The sequence below is a fragment of the Cyanistes caeruleus genome, chromosome 24 (assembly GCF_971803275.1).
Source record: "Cyanistes caeruleus chromosome 24, bCyaCae1.hap1.1, whole genome shotgun sequence".
NCBI lineage: Eukaryota > Metazoa > Chordata > Aves > Passeriformes > Paridae > Cyanistes > Cyanistes caeruleus.
In genome coordinates this window covers 2,906,056-2,923,443 of record NC_141724.1, presented here as the reverse complement: position 1 = coordinate 2,923,443, position 17,388 = coordinate 2,906,056, and the positions used below count along the sequence as shown (strand labels likewise).

Here is a 17,388-nt window from a genome sequence, read left to right as displayed (position 1 = left end):
TGCATGTTAATAAACAACAAACAGGGAAATACAGAGTTATTTCTTTGTAAAACAAATCAATATCTTGGAGTGTAAATTCCACCTCAAGAACTCAAGCTGATGACAGTTTATACTATAAAGTAGATAAATATTTTCCAAGAAGCCCCTTGTTTATTAGAAGATGTCAAATGCATTCCTTGTCTCTCTGAAGCCCAGGAAAAAACTCATAGGTTTAAAATAAAGCAGATTTTTACCACTTTGCTGAATCTAATTAGAATGGGCAGTAATTAACGATTTTTTTTGGGTGAATATTCAAGTCCAGAGGAAGCAGCTCACTTGGCCTGGCTGTGGTGATGTATCAGCTGCTGCCAGATACAACCAGTTTCCTGTATTTGGGTTTACAGCTCCCTGCTATTTAAAAATAGAGTAATTTGGAAAAGCAAAGGCACCACAGCTTTCCTCTGGGTTTGCCCACCAAGGTGCTGTGCTGTTAGAAAAGCACAGTTGTTTTCAGGGAAATTGTACTTCCAGGTGTGTCCTTTCCCTCACCCCATCACCACCCTCAGCACCTGGGCTCAAACCGAGCTGTGTGGTTTTAAGAGCAGTCTTGGCTTCTGAATATCAGCCTCGGTTCCTCTACAGCTGCAAATATTTCCTCCTTGTCTCATGAAATCGGGGAAGAGCAGAGGGGTGTGTGGCGAAAGGGAATGTGAGCTCAGAGATGTGTAGGAAACTTGCACAAACTGCACTTCCTAAGGGTTAAAGGACTGAGCACAGTGAGCACATGGAATATTTGGGGTGATTGCAGGTAGCAAAGTTTTCCTTCGATGAAGATTTGATGTCATTCCTGCAGATTCAAGGCCAGTTAATGATCAACATTGTGTATTTTTGTTATTACCACAAGCAGAAAGAAGCAGAAGGGCTGGGACTTCCTCAAACCAGCAAAGTGATTTGTGTCTGCCTTGAAAGAAGGTGTCAGACAACCAACAAATCCAGGCAGCTTTAGCCTGGGAGCTCAAGGAGAAGCCTCACGCCCATGAGGGATGGATGGAACTGTTGGATAATCCCCTGGAGGGATGAACCAGCATAAAACACCAGGGATTTCTGATTTGGGTTTGCCAAAGTCCATCCCTTTTCCTGCCATGAAGGCCAGAAACTCTTTTGAGTATAAAACTGTACCTTCCCTGCTCAGTTTAAACCTGACTCTCACTCCCAGCTCATCTCTGCTTCCCTGGCCAAGGATTGCTGTGAACAATACCTGGGTTTCTGCAATGACAAGCCGCAGGGTCAGGAAAACCAGCCAAGAGGATTTAGGGGCTTCACCTGCCCTTTCCTTCTGGTAGAGGTGGTGAGGAGCAGAAGGAGAACAGCAGCAACCAGAGCAGCAGTGGGCAGGAAGGAACTCAGCCCCACGAGGGCACAGGGAAAACCAGGATATCTTCATTCATGTTTACAAGTGATGAGGTTAATCTGGGAGGGGACTTTGCGTGCTTTACACTGGATTATGTTTCCAGGATAAAAATCGCAGTGCATCACCCCTACTGTCCCTGTAACAAGGGTGTTTGTGTGGGGGCAGCTCTGATCCACAGTGCAGGGGATCCAGCCCAGCAGTGTTTGCCTCGGCATCTGGTGAGCCTGGGGAAGGCTCGGGAGCTTGGATTCCCTTCCAGAGTGCCACCAGGGGTCAAAGACATCCCTCAGGAGCTTGGATTCCCTTCCTGCAGTGCCACCAGGGTTCAAAGACATCCCTCAGGAGCTTGGATTCCCTTCCAGAGTGCCACCAGGGTTCAGGGGAATCCATCACTGGATGCACTGGCCCTTCTCAGGGTCTGTGTTTGATCTTCCCCTTGGAAAGCAACTATAGTGACAAAGAACAGGTGATTTTCCCACATCAATCCATCCCTGGGGACTTCTTCTGCTATTGAAAAATCAGTGACTTTTCCTCCTGCAAAGATTCAGATTGCTCAGAGCCTGTTCCATCTGTTGATGTAAATATAAAATTTCATTTATCATCAATGAGACCAAGCCAGCCCCACCCTCCACCAGTCAGCTCCAATTTGTTTATCCCATTAGCATGTATCAAAAATCTGTTAAAAAAAATAAAATTCAGGAATTATCTGTGTCTCAGGAAATTTCCAGACTCCAAAGAGAGCTCTTTAGCACTGACCCATAATCTTTCTTGTCAAGTGATAAGAAATTGCTGACTTTTAGAAGATCATTAATTCTTTGATTAACTCACCCCAAACTTCCAGCTTGATGCTGGTCCTTAGTTTGTTTCTCCCCTGGAAATGGCTCCCGAGATGATCTTCTCCCATGTCATTAAGCTGGAGCTTTCTCAGCTGCACTCTAATCATATTCCATGAGAACTCATTAATCATCCCAGTCCCTCCTGCTTTAATGAGACTTTGATCAGAGTTACCTTGAATTTGGGACAGCATTTTGCACCAAACACAGGGCTGGAGTTTCTTGTTGGCTCTTACAGGATGGGAGCACTGAGGGACAGGGAGTTCCTTTTATTTTTTTTTGCAAAAAGCCCCAAAAGTTCTGATGAACCTCGAGTTGTGATTCATCAGGAGGGAAGACAGGAAAAAACAACCCCCGTGGAGTGTCCAGATCACCCAGCACAGGAACAGAGCCAACATCAGTGCAGAGGAAGCAGGGGAAGGACAGAACCAGCCCCAGAAATATTTCTGTCCCAAACCCACTTGGTTTTGGTTAATACAGTCCTACCAAATTACATGCATTGTTTTTGATGTTAATCAGTAAATTATTGACTAATTTATTCTAATTTCCTTGGAGATACTTTATTTCAGATGGCAAATTCCTCTCTGTGGATGCAGTCATACAGCAAGTCACCTGTCTGGACCAGGAGAGTACAACAAAGAAAGATTTTCTTCCTCAAAAGTTGCTGATTTAAGACTGAGAACCTCACAGTGGTGAGAGGGAAAGACCTCAGAAGGACAAGAGCTGCCAGATTCCCACCATGAATTTAAATTTCTGGATAAAACACAGAACTGCTCTAAAAATAAGAACCCAAACGTGTAATTGAAATAAGCAGATTTCAGTCATTGCTTCTGTGGGCAATGAGAGGTTGGGCTCTGAGCTGCTGTTCTTGCTCTGGATGTTCCAGCCTGTCCTGCTAGCTCTGAGTGTTCCTGGATGTTCTAAACACTCCAGGGTGTTCCAAGCATCACCTCTCCTCTGGGACACGACTGTGACCTGGCGTCCTGCAGGAATCCACACCAAGCCAGAGAATCAGCTGCATTTTATTGAGTTTTGAAAGGGAAAAAGAAATGTGAGTGCCCATGGGTTTGGAGCCTGGGAGAGCTGAGTGCTGCCTCACTGTGGGGAGGGAGGAACATGGGAGAGAAAACACAGGGAGAACAACAGAGAGACTGTTCCTGTATTCACAAAGTGCCTTCAGAGAGGAGGAAACCAGCTTGGAGCTGCAAGGAGACCACGTCCCATTCCTGGTATATCCTGCAGTTCCTTGCTCCTTTCCACAGGGATTTTCTCCAAGCATTCCCACTGTCCAAAGCAGCTTGGGGGAGCTGCTCTTCCTCACCTTGCAGAGACAGAATCTGTCACCTGGCTGTGCCCTGAGGTGACAGGGAGTTGATGGATGTCAGTTCAGACCATGATGGAATGGTCCTGGGAATGATGCCTGGAATAACTGCCTGGGGATGAGGTGCCAAGGGGAAGAGGTGGTGAAGAAGATGAGGATGTTCCCTCTCCAGAGTGACAGGTTCTTCCTGTGTTGAGTAGCGATCCTTTACTTAGGGCAGGTGGCAAACACCTGATTTTCCTTTTCCATGGATTCCCTTTGCCTTGGCTCACACAGAGCCCTCCCAGGAGAGGCCAATTCCATCACGTCCGAGGTCAGCAGGGAACGGGAGCACCTGCTGCTCACCCAGGCCTGGGTTCTGCCCTCTCTCCCTGTTCTTCCTGCTGTGGGCAACAACACAGACCAGCACAGCCACCGTGAACTTGGCCACCAGGAATCCAGCGAGGATGTAGAAAACAGTGAAATCCACCTCAGGAGGGGACCTGTGGGGAACCAGAAATTCAACTATGAAGGGGATGGTCCAACCTTGAAAAATCTCTTGTAGCGCTATCTTAGTCCTATGAAGATTAGAGATCTCAGCACGAGGAATTTTGGGCTCACCTGGAGATGCTCTGCACAGCTCTGGGCTCCTCTGGCACGTGGGTCACCAGGTCAGCTGCTGATGGAAACAAAACAGTTTAGTCTGCAGATGTTTCTGGGGGAAGTTCAGCTGGGCAGATAACCCAGGTGAGACAAGGCACTGGGAGCAATAAGGGGGTGCCAAATGCCCTCTAACAGTGCGGTCACGCTGCTGTAAATCAGGAACAAAAAGAGACAGTGAAGCACAGAACCTCCTTAAAGAGAGACAAAAGTAGATGTTAACTCAAATGAGCCCTTGGCAGCTGCAGACACCCATGAAATTCCAATAGGAACCTGTGAAATTCCAATAGGAACCTGTGAAATTCCATCAGGAACCTGTGAAATTCCAATAGGAACCTGTGAAATTCCAACAGGAACCTGTGAAATTCCATCAGGAACCTGTGACATTCCAATAGGAACCTGTGAAATTCCAATAGGAATCTATGAAATTCCAGTAGGAACCTGAGAAATTCCAGTAGGAACCCATGAAATTCCATCTGGAACCTTCCAAACTCAGAGCTCCAGGACACACCTGCCAGCACTTCCACCCGCACCTTCCTCAGGCTCTTTGTTTCACCCAGGAAATCCGTTTTGCACTGGTACAGCCCCGCGTCCTCCTTGCGGAGGCGCCTCAGGGTGACCGTCAGGAGCCCGGCGCGGGTGTTGTCCCTGATGGAGGTGGTGCCTCTCCTGGTCCTGGGGAAGGGCAGCCACGCGGGCGGGGAGCTCACCACCTGCTGGCACCGGCTCTGGTCCAGCTGCCTGCACCAGCTCTTCTCCCGCCACCACTGCCGGGGGTCGTAGGAGCAGTTGACAGAAATGGTGTCCCCCTCCATGGCGGCCACCACGGTGACATTCTCTGCAGCACAGGATGCTGTGAGGGACAGAGGGACAGAGCGACGGGTGAGCCAAGGCTCTTCCAGGTCTATCCCTCATTGTGGGGATACTGAAGGTGTTCATCCTCTAGTGATATCACCCATAGGGCTGTCACCTATAGAACTGTCACCCATAGGGCTGTCACCTGTAGGATTGTCACCCATAAGTGACACTTGTAGAGTTGTCACCTACAGGGCTATCACCTGTAGTACTGTTACTCACAGAGCTGTCACCTGTAGAGTTGTCACCCATAGGGCTGTCACCTGTAGGACTGTCACCCATAGGGATGTCACCTCTAAGGCTGTCACCTATGGGGCTATTATCTGTAGGACTGTCACCTCTAGAGCTGTCACTTGTGGAACTGTCACCCATAGGGTGTCACCTGTAGGACTGTCACTCATGAGGCTGTTACCCATAGGGCAATCACCAGTAGGACTGTCATTTGTAGGGCTGTCACCCTCAGAGCTGTCACCCATAGGGTGTCACCTGTCACCTCCCCCATGACCAGCCCAGTGTACTCAGATCTTGGCTCAGATATTCTGGAATTTGTCCCAATGACACCTCAAACCAGTGCCCCCCTCGCTGGTTCCTTCTGAATCCCACTCCCAATTTTCAAATCCAGTTTAACATTTTTTTCCACCCTATCTTTTAATATCTTACTAATTTTAACTCTGTTGACAACTGGTCTTTGTTCTGCTTGATTTTTTTTTTTTTAATTGTCTTGGTTCCTCATTTCTAATTTCCATTCCTCTTTGTGACAGGCAGAGGCAGAGGGGACAGTCTGAGCTATTAATACTTCCAGAGAGAAGTGCAGTGTGGTATTTGTGGAGATCTCTATTTCTAGTGAAAAAAGTCACAGGCAAATGCTTCTGTGAGACCACAAGTAATGATAAAACAGAAGTAAATTTAAAAATAGGCTCTTGTGAGGACTTTGTGCTGGCTGAGCCTTTTAATAACACTTCTTACAATAATTTCAACAATTCTAAGTGAATTGTAAACGAAAAAATATGAAGTTATTTTAGCTTGACTAGAAGAAGACCTAAAATGGATCTGTGCTCTGCAAGTATCCAACACCTACAGGGCTTTATCCTGATGTATTTGTCCACTCAGGTGTTCCAGTCAGGGATTACCTCAGGGAACATCCAGTCCAGTCCTGTTCAGTCCCTCCAAAACTCTTTAACTGCTTCTCCTGTTTCCTTTTCCTTCCTCCAGCTCTGCCCCTTCAGCCCCAGAATTCCCACAGCACTGCAAAACATCTCTCAAACAGAATCGTTAAAAGATTCCCTGATATCCCTCTGGAAAATGTTCTGTCATTCTCTTTTCAACCAGTTCTGCTGACAGATCATAAACTATTGGTGTTCCTCCTCTCTTCCTGGGTGCCACTGGGCAAAGTACAGTGAACTTTTTCTAAACTCATCCCAATTTTTCGTCCAGGTTCCTGTGCTCCCACAGCCTGAGTCTGCTGCCTTTCCCTGCACTGCTGTGAGGATCTGGGGTCTCCAAAGCTCTGCAGAGAGCCCCAGCTGGGCCCTGTACCTCAGTTCTCATTTTGGATGGACATTCCTTTGCAAGCTGGAAAACCCAGGTGTCCAGGATTTCAGGGCTGTGCCCTTCACTGGGTTTTATTTCCCTCCCCCTGAGCCCTGCCTGTGGTCATTTGCATCAATGTAAATCCCATTTGCTAATGCAAACAACCCAGGATTTTGCAATTTCACATTGCACACAGGACTTCTCTCATCAGTGTTTCCTGTTCTGACTCAAAAGGATCCCTGTGAGGAAATCTGGGAGTTCTGGGATCACCCTTTGATGGGTGGCCCTTTGGTAAATAAAGGGAAAACTCTGAGGATGGAGCCTTCAGACAGAGACAAAGCTTTGCCCCAGTCCTTCACCCTTTACCTGACCCCAAAGCCATGTGCGGTTCTTACCTGACAGGAAGACCAAGGTGAGGTGCAGGAGCTTCTCCATGAGCTGAGCAGAGAAGGAACGGGAGAGGAGCCTGGAGAGGAGCAACGCTGGCTCTGCCCTTGGGCAGCTCCTCTCCCCCTCCTCCTCGCTGTGCCGGAAGGAAGGAGCACAGGAACTTGGCATCTTTTTCATCCTGCACATTGAGCAACTCTCCAGGGATGGGCATTGCTCTCGTGGGCTGAAAGTTCAGGCATCAGCATTGACAGTCCCAGCCGCAGCTCAGTCAGCCTGGAAGGGAGCAGCACGTGGTGGCCTTAAGCCACAGGCCTGGAGGCTTCCACTGGAGCAGGATTTCATCATGGAATCACAGAATGGTTTGGGGTGGAGGGACCTTAAAGCTTGTCCAGCTCCATCCCTGCATGGCAGGGACACATTCTGCTATCCCAGGTTGCTCCAACCTTGCCTTGGACACTTAGATCCAGAGGCAGCCACAGCTTCTGCTGTGTGTGTGTGCCAGGGCCTCCCCACCCTGACAGGGAAGAATTCCGTCCCAAAATCCCTGTGGTAGTGGGAAGCCTTCCCCTTGTGCTGGCTTTCCAAGCACAATGGTGATAAATCATGATCAACTATTTCCAGGAGCATGGGGGGATTTCTGGAAAGCTGAAAGGGAGGCTCTCATGGTAGCTCTGGCAGCATCCTGAGGGTGAAGGAACACAAGGATCATCCCCTGGTTTTTCAGGAGAAAGAAGAGCCTGTGCATGGAGCATCCTTGTGTGAAACCCATCCACACACAGCAGGGCAGGGGCACTGCTCAGGGAGAAGCTGTGGGTGCTTTGAACAAGCCCAACACCCACCTGTGCTCTGTACCTGGCAAAAAGGACACGGGATCTCTGCTGGGGACACTGATTCTGAGCCAGCCACAGTGCAGAAGGGGCTCAGCCACAGAATGCAGCCACAGACCCCTCAGAACATCAGCAAACTGATGGGGGTGGGCTGCTGGTTTTTCATTTTTGAGGTGATTTATTTACTTGGAGGTCTTCCATGAAAGTATAAACAGACCCTGCCTTCTAAACTGGCGTGGTGCTAAACCTGCAGGCCTGGCCACTCCTGAATGTGCCTTTCCTCGAGTTAGTGGTTAAGAAAATGATCTCTCCCAGTGACCAGAAATTCTCTGTCAGGTGACTGATTACAGGTTTTTTCCTTCTTGTTCCAGTGAGCACAAATCTGGATTCTCTTCAAGAATCTGCCCAAAAATGCCTCTCTTCCACTCCACTGTTTTTTGCTATTACTCTTCCACAGCTTGACCCAGTGCAACTGCATGAAGAGCAAATTGTTAGGGGAATGTTGGGCTGAATGAACCATTTCCAGAACCATTTTCTTTTTCTTTCTGTCAGGTCAACTCTGAAAATCTCAAAAAATTTCCATCAGCCTCCCTGCTGCAGTCCTGGCAAGAGAAGCCTGTTGGATGTGACTGGCCTGGGAATGAGAGTTGGTTCAGGCCCCTTTGGTCTGTCACCTGCAGCAGGGCTTGGGACAGGGAAATCGGGACACAGAGATCCTGGAGAAATGGAACTGAGTTCCATAAACTCATTTCATGTTGCTCCCCACATGACTGCTAAACAAAATGTGTCATTTCCAGCAGAGACAGGGAAGTGCAGGAGCTGGTTCTGCTTATTCTGAGAATCCAGCACTCATATGCCAAACCCATTCCATGAGAAATGAACCCAGCCACAGCGAGGTTCGAGTTCGATCCCTGCAGCACTGGAATGAGTTTGCTTGGCCACAGTAGCTGAATTTCTGGGATTGGGGCAGGGTTTGTATCAGGACACAGCTGGAATACCCCACCCAGCCATGTCCAGACTGCTCCTTTTCACAAGGCCAGGCCTCCACACCTGCCCCTGCAAGACTCTGCACTTTAATGGAATTGGAAAAACAGATGTACAAGAGATCCTGGGAATTCCCCCACAAGTCTGTCAGACCCACAAGTGTGGCAAAACCTCTGCTTGGCCCTAAAACAGGAGGGAGGGCAGAAAATGCTCAGGCAACACCACACGCATGGCAGCAAAACTCAGCTTGTCCATCCATACACCTCCTGCTCCTCATTCCCACTCTGTATTCCAGTTCCTTTCTCCCATTTCTGGCTTGTTTGGGATTCTGTGCTTCATTCCCTGCCACTCCTTGGGGACTGGCTGAAGGCGATGACGGCGTATTCCACATGTTGGGGGTTCCTGTGAGCCTGACTTGGTTCCACGTTGCAGTAAAGAGGATCCTGGGGGCTGGGCTGGGATTGCACATCCAGGTTGATGTATGCTGGCCTTTGGCTGTCATCCTGGGAACTCTCCCTCTTCCCAGCACTGCCAGGCTGGGAAAAGAAAGGGAAAGCAGTCGTTAGCATGAGTCAGTGCCAGGCCACAGCTGCTGCCAGGAGAATGAATAAGGAAAGGAGAAGCCATGTCAAAATTTACCTTTGGTTGTGACAGAGGTGAAAGAACAGAGAACTTTTTTCTTCACCACCTCTCCCAGATACCTCATGCTCTGACCCTGCTTGCTTCTCCTTGAGTCCCTCCTCAGGGGTTACTAGAATTTGCTCCACTGGGTTTGTTCCTGCTGGAGTTTCCTGGCAATAATTACCCCGCTCTCTCCCCAGCTAGGAATATTCCTCTCTCTGCTAACCTTAAATACCATTTCTCTCCTGTTTATAACCAAACTGAGCTGCAAGCTCCTCACCAGGTGGGTCTGACAGTTCCTCCCAGACTCAGGTCAGGGATTTGGCACAATATGGGAAATGTTTCATTTTCCTTACCTGTGCTGTGCCCTCTGGTCTGTCACTGGTGTCCTCTGCTTCTCTGTGACCTTTGGAATGAGGCAGAATCAGAGGGTTTAGATGCAGAGAAATCCATGAAAAGCTCTGTGCCTGAGGAGGTTTGGGAAGGCTGTGGGATTGCTCAGTGATGGGATGTGCCTCTGCCCTGGGCCTGGGGGACACTTTGCTCTCTTTACTCCTCCTCCAAGGTGTCTGCACCCCTGTGCAGGCTCTGGAGGAACCTGGGTTTGATTTATGGTGAGGGGAAGCAGGGAGGAGCCTGCTCGAGTCTCCCTGCCTGACCTGCTCCGGGCACTGGGAATGAGCTCACCTGGGCTCAGGGAGGGAAGGCTCTGCCTGGGACAATCCCACCTACCTGTTCTCCTCAGGAGCTTGTAGTGCCTGACACCCAGGGCAATGGAGGTGACGAGGGCCAGGAGGAGCAGGATGAGCAGCACCACGGACAGGATGATGAAGGTGTTCCCATTGGAGCTGGAGGAGAGGAAGGGAGTTACCAGTGTGGGATGGTTTGAGAGCCCATCACCAAACAGGGACCAAAAGAGGGGCAGGGACAGGTTTTATGTGCTCAGCTCAAGCACTTGGAAGGAAGGCCTGCTTCTCCTGCAAGATTTCCTGCAGATCCTGTAGGATCTATGAGGCTGGGCAAGTCCCTGCTGATCCAGAAGGGAATAAGAGGCACTGGGGACCTTCCCTGGTTCCTGATTCTTGATTTCTCTACTTGGCTATATCTTCTAAGCTTTTCCTAAACCATTCTCCAGGCTCAGTGTTCAAAGCTCCAAGCACAATTCCAGGCTCTCTGCAGCAGGGATGATTCTGCTCTAAGATGCTGCTGTAGCATTGATGACAGCAGATCTACAAAGGGGGAAAAATCCTTTACATTTAACTGATAAATGGAATAATAGCAGGACTGTCCCATTGTTAAATACGCAGACATGAGGAGTAAAGTCAAGGCTGAGGGGCAGAATCTGGGGGTTCTGTTTATATAAAGTGCAGAGCCCAAAGAGAGAAGGATAAAGAAGTAGAGAGGCTGCAGAAGGCTGTGACATGATTTTACCAATCTGCCTCTTCCTTTGGAATTAAGGTTAGGGCAGGAGCTGGAGGAGGAGAGGCCTTTGGTGAGGATCCTGTCATAGCCAATTCCTCCACAGGCAGGAGTGCCCAGGACCTGCCTGCCCCAGGTGTACAACACCAGTAACTTGTGTGTGCTCAGGCTCTGAGACTCTTCTTAGGCCTTACCTGGGTTCTAGGCTGTCACCCAAAAGAATTTTGTGACTTTTGCCTTCAGTGTCTGGAAAACCTCCCGGAGTCAGCGCTGCAATCACAGACATGAGAAAAGGAATGGTCACTCTGCATTCAGCAGTGAAACCTCTGCCACTGCTGTTCCTATGCCCAGGGCCCTGACCCCATGAGTTTATCCAGAGCATCCCAATGTCCCCTCTCATCATCTGCACTGTTTACTCCTAGTCCTGCAAGAGCCAGGCTGCAGCCTGGTGCTGCTCTGCCATGGCCAGGGGTCTCAGTGCCTTCCCTTACCATTAAAACATTGTCTGAAAGAGAACCCAGAAGTCACAGATCTGTAAAATCCGAGTCTGAAGTTGTTCCCTTGGCAACCCGAGGGAAGGTCTTTGAAAGCCAAAGGATGAATCACTCTAAAGGGGCTGTAAAGTCACTCTCAAGAGCTGATATCAAACACTGAGTGACAGAACAGCTGTCTCAGGACAGCTGAAGCTGCTCCCAGGTTAAGGAGGAGCAGCACAGCACCAGTGTGGATCTGCTCCCATCCTGCTGCTGTTCCACAGGGTGGTGGCCACAAGAAGATCCAAAGCTGTAGGGTTTGGGCAGGCAAACACAGGCAAGGTGGGAAGTGGGGTGAGCTGGGCAATGCAGAGGGAGAGAGCAGGGCAAAGAGTCTGGAATCTACAAACGTGTCCTGACAGGTCCATACCCACCCTTGGAAACGCTGAGCGTGACCTCCTCCATGCGCAACAGACCGGAGCGCTCCTGGAGCGCGCACCAGTAAACACCCGAGTCCTGCACCTGCAGCTGCTCCATGCTGATGGTGACAATGCCCTGCTGGGTGTCATCCTGGATCCTGACACCTTCCCGAGCCGTGCTGGGGTCTGCTGGGGGCTCTGAGCTGGTGGTGACCAGCACATTGCACGTGTTCCCCTCTTCCTTTTTGCACCAGGCTTTGCTGGCAGCCCCGTAGGCCGCGATCTTGTAGTGACACTGCACAGAGATGTTGCCCAACTCCTCGGCTGTGTGCTGCTGGGTCCCTGGAAAACAGCAAGGATGTGTGCTGACACCCCAGAGTGGGATCCCACAGCGGCACCCCCTCCCCAGCACTGGAAAACCCTGGAGCTGCATCCACCTCCACACCTCCACCTCCCCTAAGCAGAAGGAGACTGCACCCAAATGCCCCAAGCAGAGTTGTCATAAATTTGGGGGTCCTGTCCCCCTCATCTGGTTCCCTCAGGGTGGGACACTCAGCCTGGGATCTGGGAGGGTTGGTGGCTGTGGGGTCAGAGCAAGAGCAGTGCCTGGCATGGGGGAGAGTCCCAGCAGCTCCCAGTGGGAACCAGTGCTGGAGCCACTGGTCTGGCCCTCTGTGAGCAGCTGGGATGAGCATCTTCATCTGTGGGACTCACAGGAACCTCTCCTGAGCCCCTGCTGGGAGCAGACAGAGCATGAAGGGCCAGGCCTGAGCTCTGGCTCAAAGGTCCTATGGATAAGTTGTCACTGTGTGTGCTGGAGGGAGGAGACACGGGTGTCACCTGGGCTGAGACCTGCCCACATCCACACCTGGCTGCCAGAAGGGGCTCACTTTTGGGTGAGAACGCAGTAGGAACCCACTTTGGAAAGTGAGTGCAGTAGGAACCCACCCTTGGAAACTGAGAACATGGCAGGAACTCACTCTTGAACACAGACAGCACGACCTCCATTATCTGTGTGTGCTCGGAGCCCACTGCACACCAGTACACTCCAGAGTCCTGGGTCTGCAGCTTCTCCATGGTGACAGTGGAAGTCCCTTGAGCATACTTGCTTGATGCTGTGTCTTGCAGGGATTGAATTTCACTCCGTCTTGAAGATGTTTGTCCCTCCACCAGGGCCTGCTCTCTCCAGCACCAGAGCATGCTGTTGCTGTTTGGCCACTGCACTGCCAGGCTGTCCAACTCCCACTTGAGCAGCTCTGTGAAACACCAAAGGTGTGTGCTGAGCACACAACTCCCTCAGGAGAGCCCCTCAGCAGGGCAGGGGGGAGCTGGGAGCCAGCAGGACCAGTCAGGTCTGCAGGGCTCCTTCACTCCCTGTGTGGGAAGGAAAGCAGGGAGCGAGGCTGGGGAGGGGGCTGGGGGGATCAGGGGAAGCTGCTCAGCTGTGGGGAACGAGGGGAAGAGCAGGGGATGGAATGATGTTGCTTCCTGACAAGGCTTTGCTTTGGGTGGGATGCAGGTACTCACCCTTGAAAACATTCAGTGTGACCACCCTTAGGGGCATATATTGATTGTAAGATAGGTAAATAGCACAGAAATATGTGCCTGAGTCCTCTGCCTTGAGGTCAGTCATGCTGATGAACACAGTCTTATTAGTGGCCTTATCCTCTATTTTAATTCTCCCATCTTTGGATTTTTTCTCATGTCCATAATATGTGCTCACCACTTCTTGGCATCTTCCATCTTTCTGGAAGCACCAGAATTTTGTCTGCCAGCCTTCAGTCTGTGCTGTGTAAGGACACTCGAAATACAGAGCGTCCCCTTCCCGTCGTCTCTGCACTTCAGGGCTTTGGCCCTGGAGACCTGGAAGGATCAGATGTGGTGAGGGAGAGGGGAGCTGATCACACAACCACAGCAGCACAGAACTGCAGCACGACAGAAGCAAACACAGGATCAATAAGGCTGGAAAAGACCTTTGAGATCACCAAATCCAAGCTATGTCCTAACAGCACCCAGACCATGGCACTCAGTGCCACATCCAGTCTTTCCTTAACCACCTCCCTGGGCAGCCCCTTCTGAGCCCAATCTCCCTTTCTGTGAAGGTGCAGAGCTGCCACAGCCTCTCCAGGGCAACAGGGAAACTCTGCCTCCAGCCTTCCCCCATGGACTCCAGGGGCTGGAAGAACTCCAAGACCCCAAATCCCTTCCCCATGCTGAATTCACCTGCTTGGAAATGGGAAGGGCAGTGTTGGGATTAGAGCTGGGGATGCAGCCGTGGATTAAAGCCCACAGAGAAGCACAGAGGTGCTGCACCTTCAAGCCACGTGTGGCACAGTGTCTGCAGCTGTCCCTTGTCCCTGCAGGCAAATGGGGACCATCCCCTGCCCACAGCACCCTGGGGCTCTGTTTGGGATGGTGGGAAGGAGCAGAGGGAAGCAGCTCCCCCCTGCCACACCCTCAGCGATGCCAGCAGCTCATGGCTGTGAGGCTGTGCTGGCTGAGGGTTCGCTCTGTGCTCTCTGCAGGGCTGGGGAGGGACAGCTGCTGCCCTGGACACTGCCCTGAGCCAGGACTGCCCTCAGAGGAGCTGAGCAGGTGGGAAAGGCTGACTGGGAGAGGCTCTGTGCTCCCAATGTGGATCATCCTGGCAACCTGGAGGAGCCAGGGCTGTGAGGTGGGAACTGGGGCTGCCCTTCCCTCCCACCCAGATCAGAGCCTGGCTGGTGCTGGAGGAGCTCCCCAGGCTGCAGGAACTGGGGAAAGCTGTCCCTGTCCCCAGGACACGCCAAGTCCTTCTCCTACCTGGGAAGCAGAGAAGCAGCAGGATCAGGGCTCTCAGCTCCATGGCCATCCTCAGGCCCAGGGAAGGGGCATCGCTGCCTGGCGTGTCCTGTGCTAGTGTGGGTGTCCTGTGATTCCTCTGCCTGGCAGTGACTCACCCAGGGGAAGTGCCGAGCTCTTGCCTCAAACGGAAACACGTTTTGTCACAACATTAATATCAACAAAATCTCAAGGTGTTTCTGGGGAAGTGGCTGAGCTCAGAGCACAGCCTGTCCTGGTGTCAAAGGCTCTTGATGCTCCTGCCTGGCTGGTGGCATTTGTTTTGTCACCCTCCTGTCCCCCCAGCTGTAAGTGAAGGGTCAGGTTGACCCACCTGGCTCCTCTTCCTCCCTGGCTGGTAGGAGAGAAATGTTCCAGGTTTTGGTCTCAGATAAACTTCCCTGTTTCTGCACCCAGGTGCTTTGCAGACCTGGGCTCAATCAGGGCTAGCAGAGGGAATGGGGATTGGTTTCAGTTGCTTTTTTCCTCCTTTCCTCCTCTGTGAGGAACTCAGCCTCCTGCAAATCTACACAAAGCCAGCGCTCCTGGCAAAGCCACCTGTGGAATCCTCCAGGTCAGTCCTGGAGCTGCCCTGTGTGCATCCCACAACCAAAGTGCCCTTTGGTGACAGCTGTCCCAGCTCTGGGGGGACTCCCTCATGATCTTCCACACCCAGTTCTGCCCCAAACAGCTGCTCTGGGAAGCAGGAGCAGTGTCAGCTCTTATTTGCCTAGAGGCCAAGCTTTCCCAGCCTCTCTCTCTGGCTGCTGAAAGGATGCTGGAGAAGGCCTGTGCTCCTCTCTGCTCCCAGACACCCTGTACTGCCCACACTGGGAATCGTGTCCCTCATCAGCAGGACTTGGCTGAACCCCTTCTGCCTCCCCTTCCCCTCCCTGTGTCCTTCCCTGCCCTTGAAGGAGCGAGAGCAGAGCAGGGAGCTGCCGTGCCAGCACAGCGTCCCCTGGGCCGGTACCTGCCCCGCTCCAGCAGAGCAGCACACACAGGCTCCGCTGACACCCCGCCTGCAAATCATTTCCAATTATATGAATAAGCAGCTTATTAACAATACATTCTGGCTAATCATTTTGTGCTAGATATCTCCGCATTGTCTTGTCCCCAAATCCCTCTCTCATCAGGCACTTGATGCGCGGTAACGAGAAGGGGGAACACGCTCGGGCTCCGGCAAACAAATCCCAGGAGTCTGCAATTAGTTCAGTTGCTGCAACTGGTTGCCTCCAAACCGAGTCAAGAGCTGTTCCTCAGCCCTTCCCACGGTGTTCCCTGCATCCATGGGAGGTCCTGGCCAAGGGGAAAGGCTCCGTGGGGCAGGACAGGGTGTGAGGAGATGCCTGTCCTATCCTGGCCTTTTGGAGCAGCAGGGATGTAATGAAGTTGGTCCTTTTGCTGCATCTCTGACAGAGGATCAATATGATTTTAATTATAGAATTGCAGGAGAGAAGATGAATATTATCTCAGGAGGTCACTTAATCCAGCCCAGTGACACAGCAGGATCAGGCCTGTCCATGTCATTTCTAAAGATCTCTTTACCCAGTTGAGGCTGCAGTGTTCTCCTGTTCTGCTGCTGCACCAGCCCCATCTGAATGCTCCTCCCAGCTCTGCCTCCCTGCTCTTTGATGCCTTGCTCCACTTTAATGCCTCTGCAGCCACTGTGACCTCGGAGATCAGATCATTCCCATCCTCCATTCCTCCCCTCAGTGCTTCCACTCCGGACAGCTGCATCCCAAAGATTTTGATTTTCCCTTCTCAGCTGTGTTCCTGACAACTCGGATCATTTTTCCTCCTTTCTCTGAACTCTGTTATCAATCCACCTCTTCCCTGACTGTCTCCTTGGATTCCCCAAAGTTCCTTTGGAGCTTAAGGATGGAGCCAATTCCTTTCTGCTGCCTTCCAGGAAAGGCTGCAATTGCAGTTGATTGCAGCTGATTTACTCCGGTTGCTGTCACACCCACAGAAGCTCCTCTGGGTTGGACTTTGCTGAAAATGTGGGGTTTTGGGGAGGTGTTGGGTTCGGGGAGCAGCGGGGGCTGCAGTGGCGGAGCGGGGCCGCCAGGGGGCGGGGGAGGCTCAGGAATGAGCCCCGGTGACCCCCGAGAGCCCCCGGGAGAGCAACGAGCCCGCGGTGACACCCTGCCATGGCTCTGGTGACATCCTGCCATGGCTCTGGTGACACCCTGCCATGGCTCTGGTGACACCCTGAGACAGCCCCGGTGACATCCTGACATGGCTCTGGTGACACCCTGAGACAGTCCCGGTGACACCCTGAGACAGCCCTGGTGACACTCTGAGATATGGCCCCGGTGACACCCTGGGACAGCCCCAGTGACAACCTGACACAGCCCCAGTGACAACCTGGCACAGTCCCGGTGACACCCTGCCATGGTCCCGGTGACACCCTGGCACAGCCTCGGTGACACCCTGCCACAGCCCTGGTGCCAGCCCTGCCATGGCAGGGACCCCTCCCACAGCTCCGGTGGCTCCAAGCCCCGTCCAGCCTGGCCTGGGACACCTGCAGGGACCTGCCTGTCACCAGGCAGCCGCTGGCACAGTGTCTGTGACACTCAGGTGGCTTTGTGACATTCCCCTTCCCATTTCACCTGAGGACGAGTGGCTCTGCTCAGGGACCGTCCCTCGCTGCGGGCAGGACCCCAGACACGGCAGTTTGCTTATCCCGGCTTATCCGTGCTGCAAATCTTGGGCAGGAGGTGGATGGAAGTTCCTGTGAGCCATCCCAGGCTGCCCCTGGATCCCTGGAATTATCCCAGGCCAGGCTGGACGGGGCTTGGAGCAGCCTGGGACAGTGGAAGGTGTCCCTGCCACGGCAGGAGGTGGCACTGGGTGATCTTTCA

At 51.9% G+C, this 17,388-nt stretch overlaps 2 protein-coding genes across 3 annotated transcripts; both read right to left on the bottom strand.

The window, feature by feature from the left end:
* Positions 1-3,227: 3,227 nt before the first annotated feature.
* On the bottom strand, positions 3,228-7,231 carry LOC111939792 (triggering receptor expressed on myeloid cells 2). 2 transcript variants are annotated; one of them, XM_023942197.2, is made up of 4 exons: positions 6,964-7,231; positions 4,695-5,036; positions 4,145-4,202; positions 3,228-4,026 (listed from the first exon to the last, which is right to left on the bottom strand). In XM_023942197.2, exons 1-4 carry the CDS (start codon positions 7,142-7,144, stop codon positions 3,813-3,815), a joined length of 795 nt encoding a protein of 264 aa, XP_023797965.2. In that variant the 5' UTR covers positions 7,145-7,231; the 3' UTR covers positions 3,228-3,812. The 2 variants fall into 2 exon arrangements, with proteins under 2 accessions (XP_023797965.2, XP_023797966.2); XM_023942198.2 differs by having other exon boundaries at positions 4,145-4,199.
* A 1,611-nt stretch (positions 7,232-8,842) lies between these two features.
* LOC111939779 (polymeric immunoglobulin receptor-like) lies at positions 8,843-14,712 on the bottom strand. Its single transcript, XM_023942175.2, has 8 exons — positions 14,504-14,712; positions 13,229-13,564; positions 12,682-12,957; positions 11,717-12,043; positions 11,004-11,079; positions 10,123-10,238; positions 9,747-9,796; positions 8,843-9,305 (listed from the first exon to the last, which is right to left on the bottom strand). Exons 1-8 carry the CDS (start codon positions 14,550-14,552, stop codon positions 9,105-9,107), a joined length of 1,431 nt encoding a protein of 476 aa, XP_023797943.2. The 5' UTR covers positions 14,553-14,712; the 3' UTR covers positions 8,843-9,104.
* Between the last annotated feature and the right edge of the window lie 2,676 nt (positions 14,713-17,388).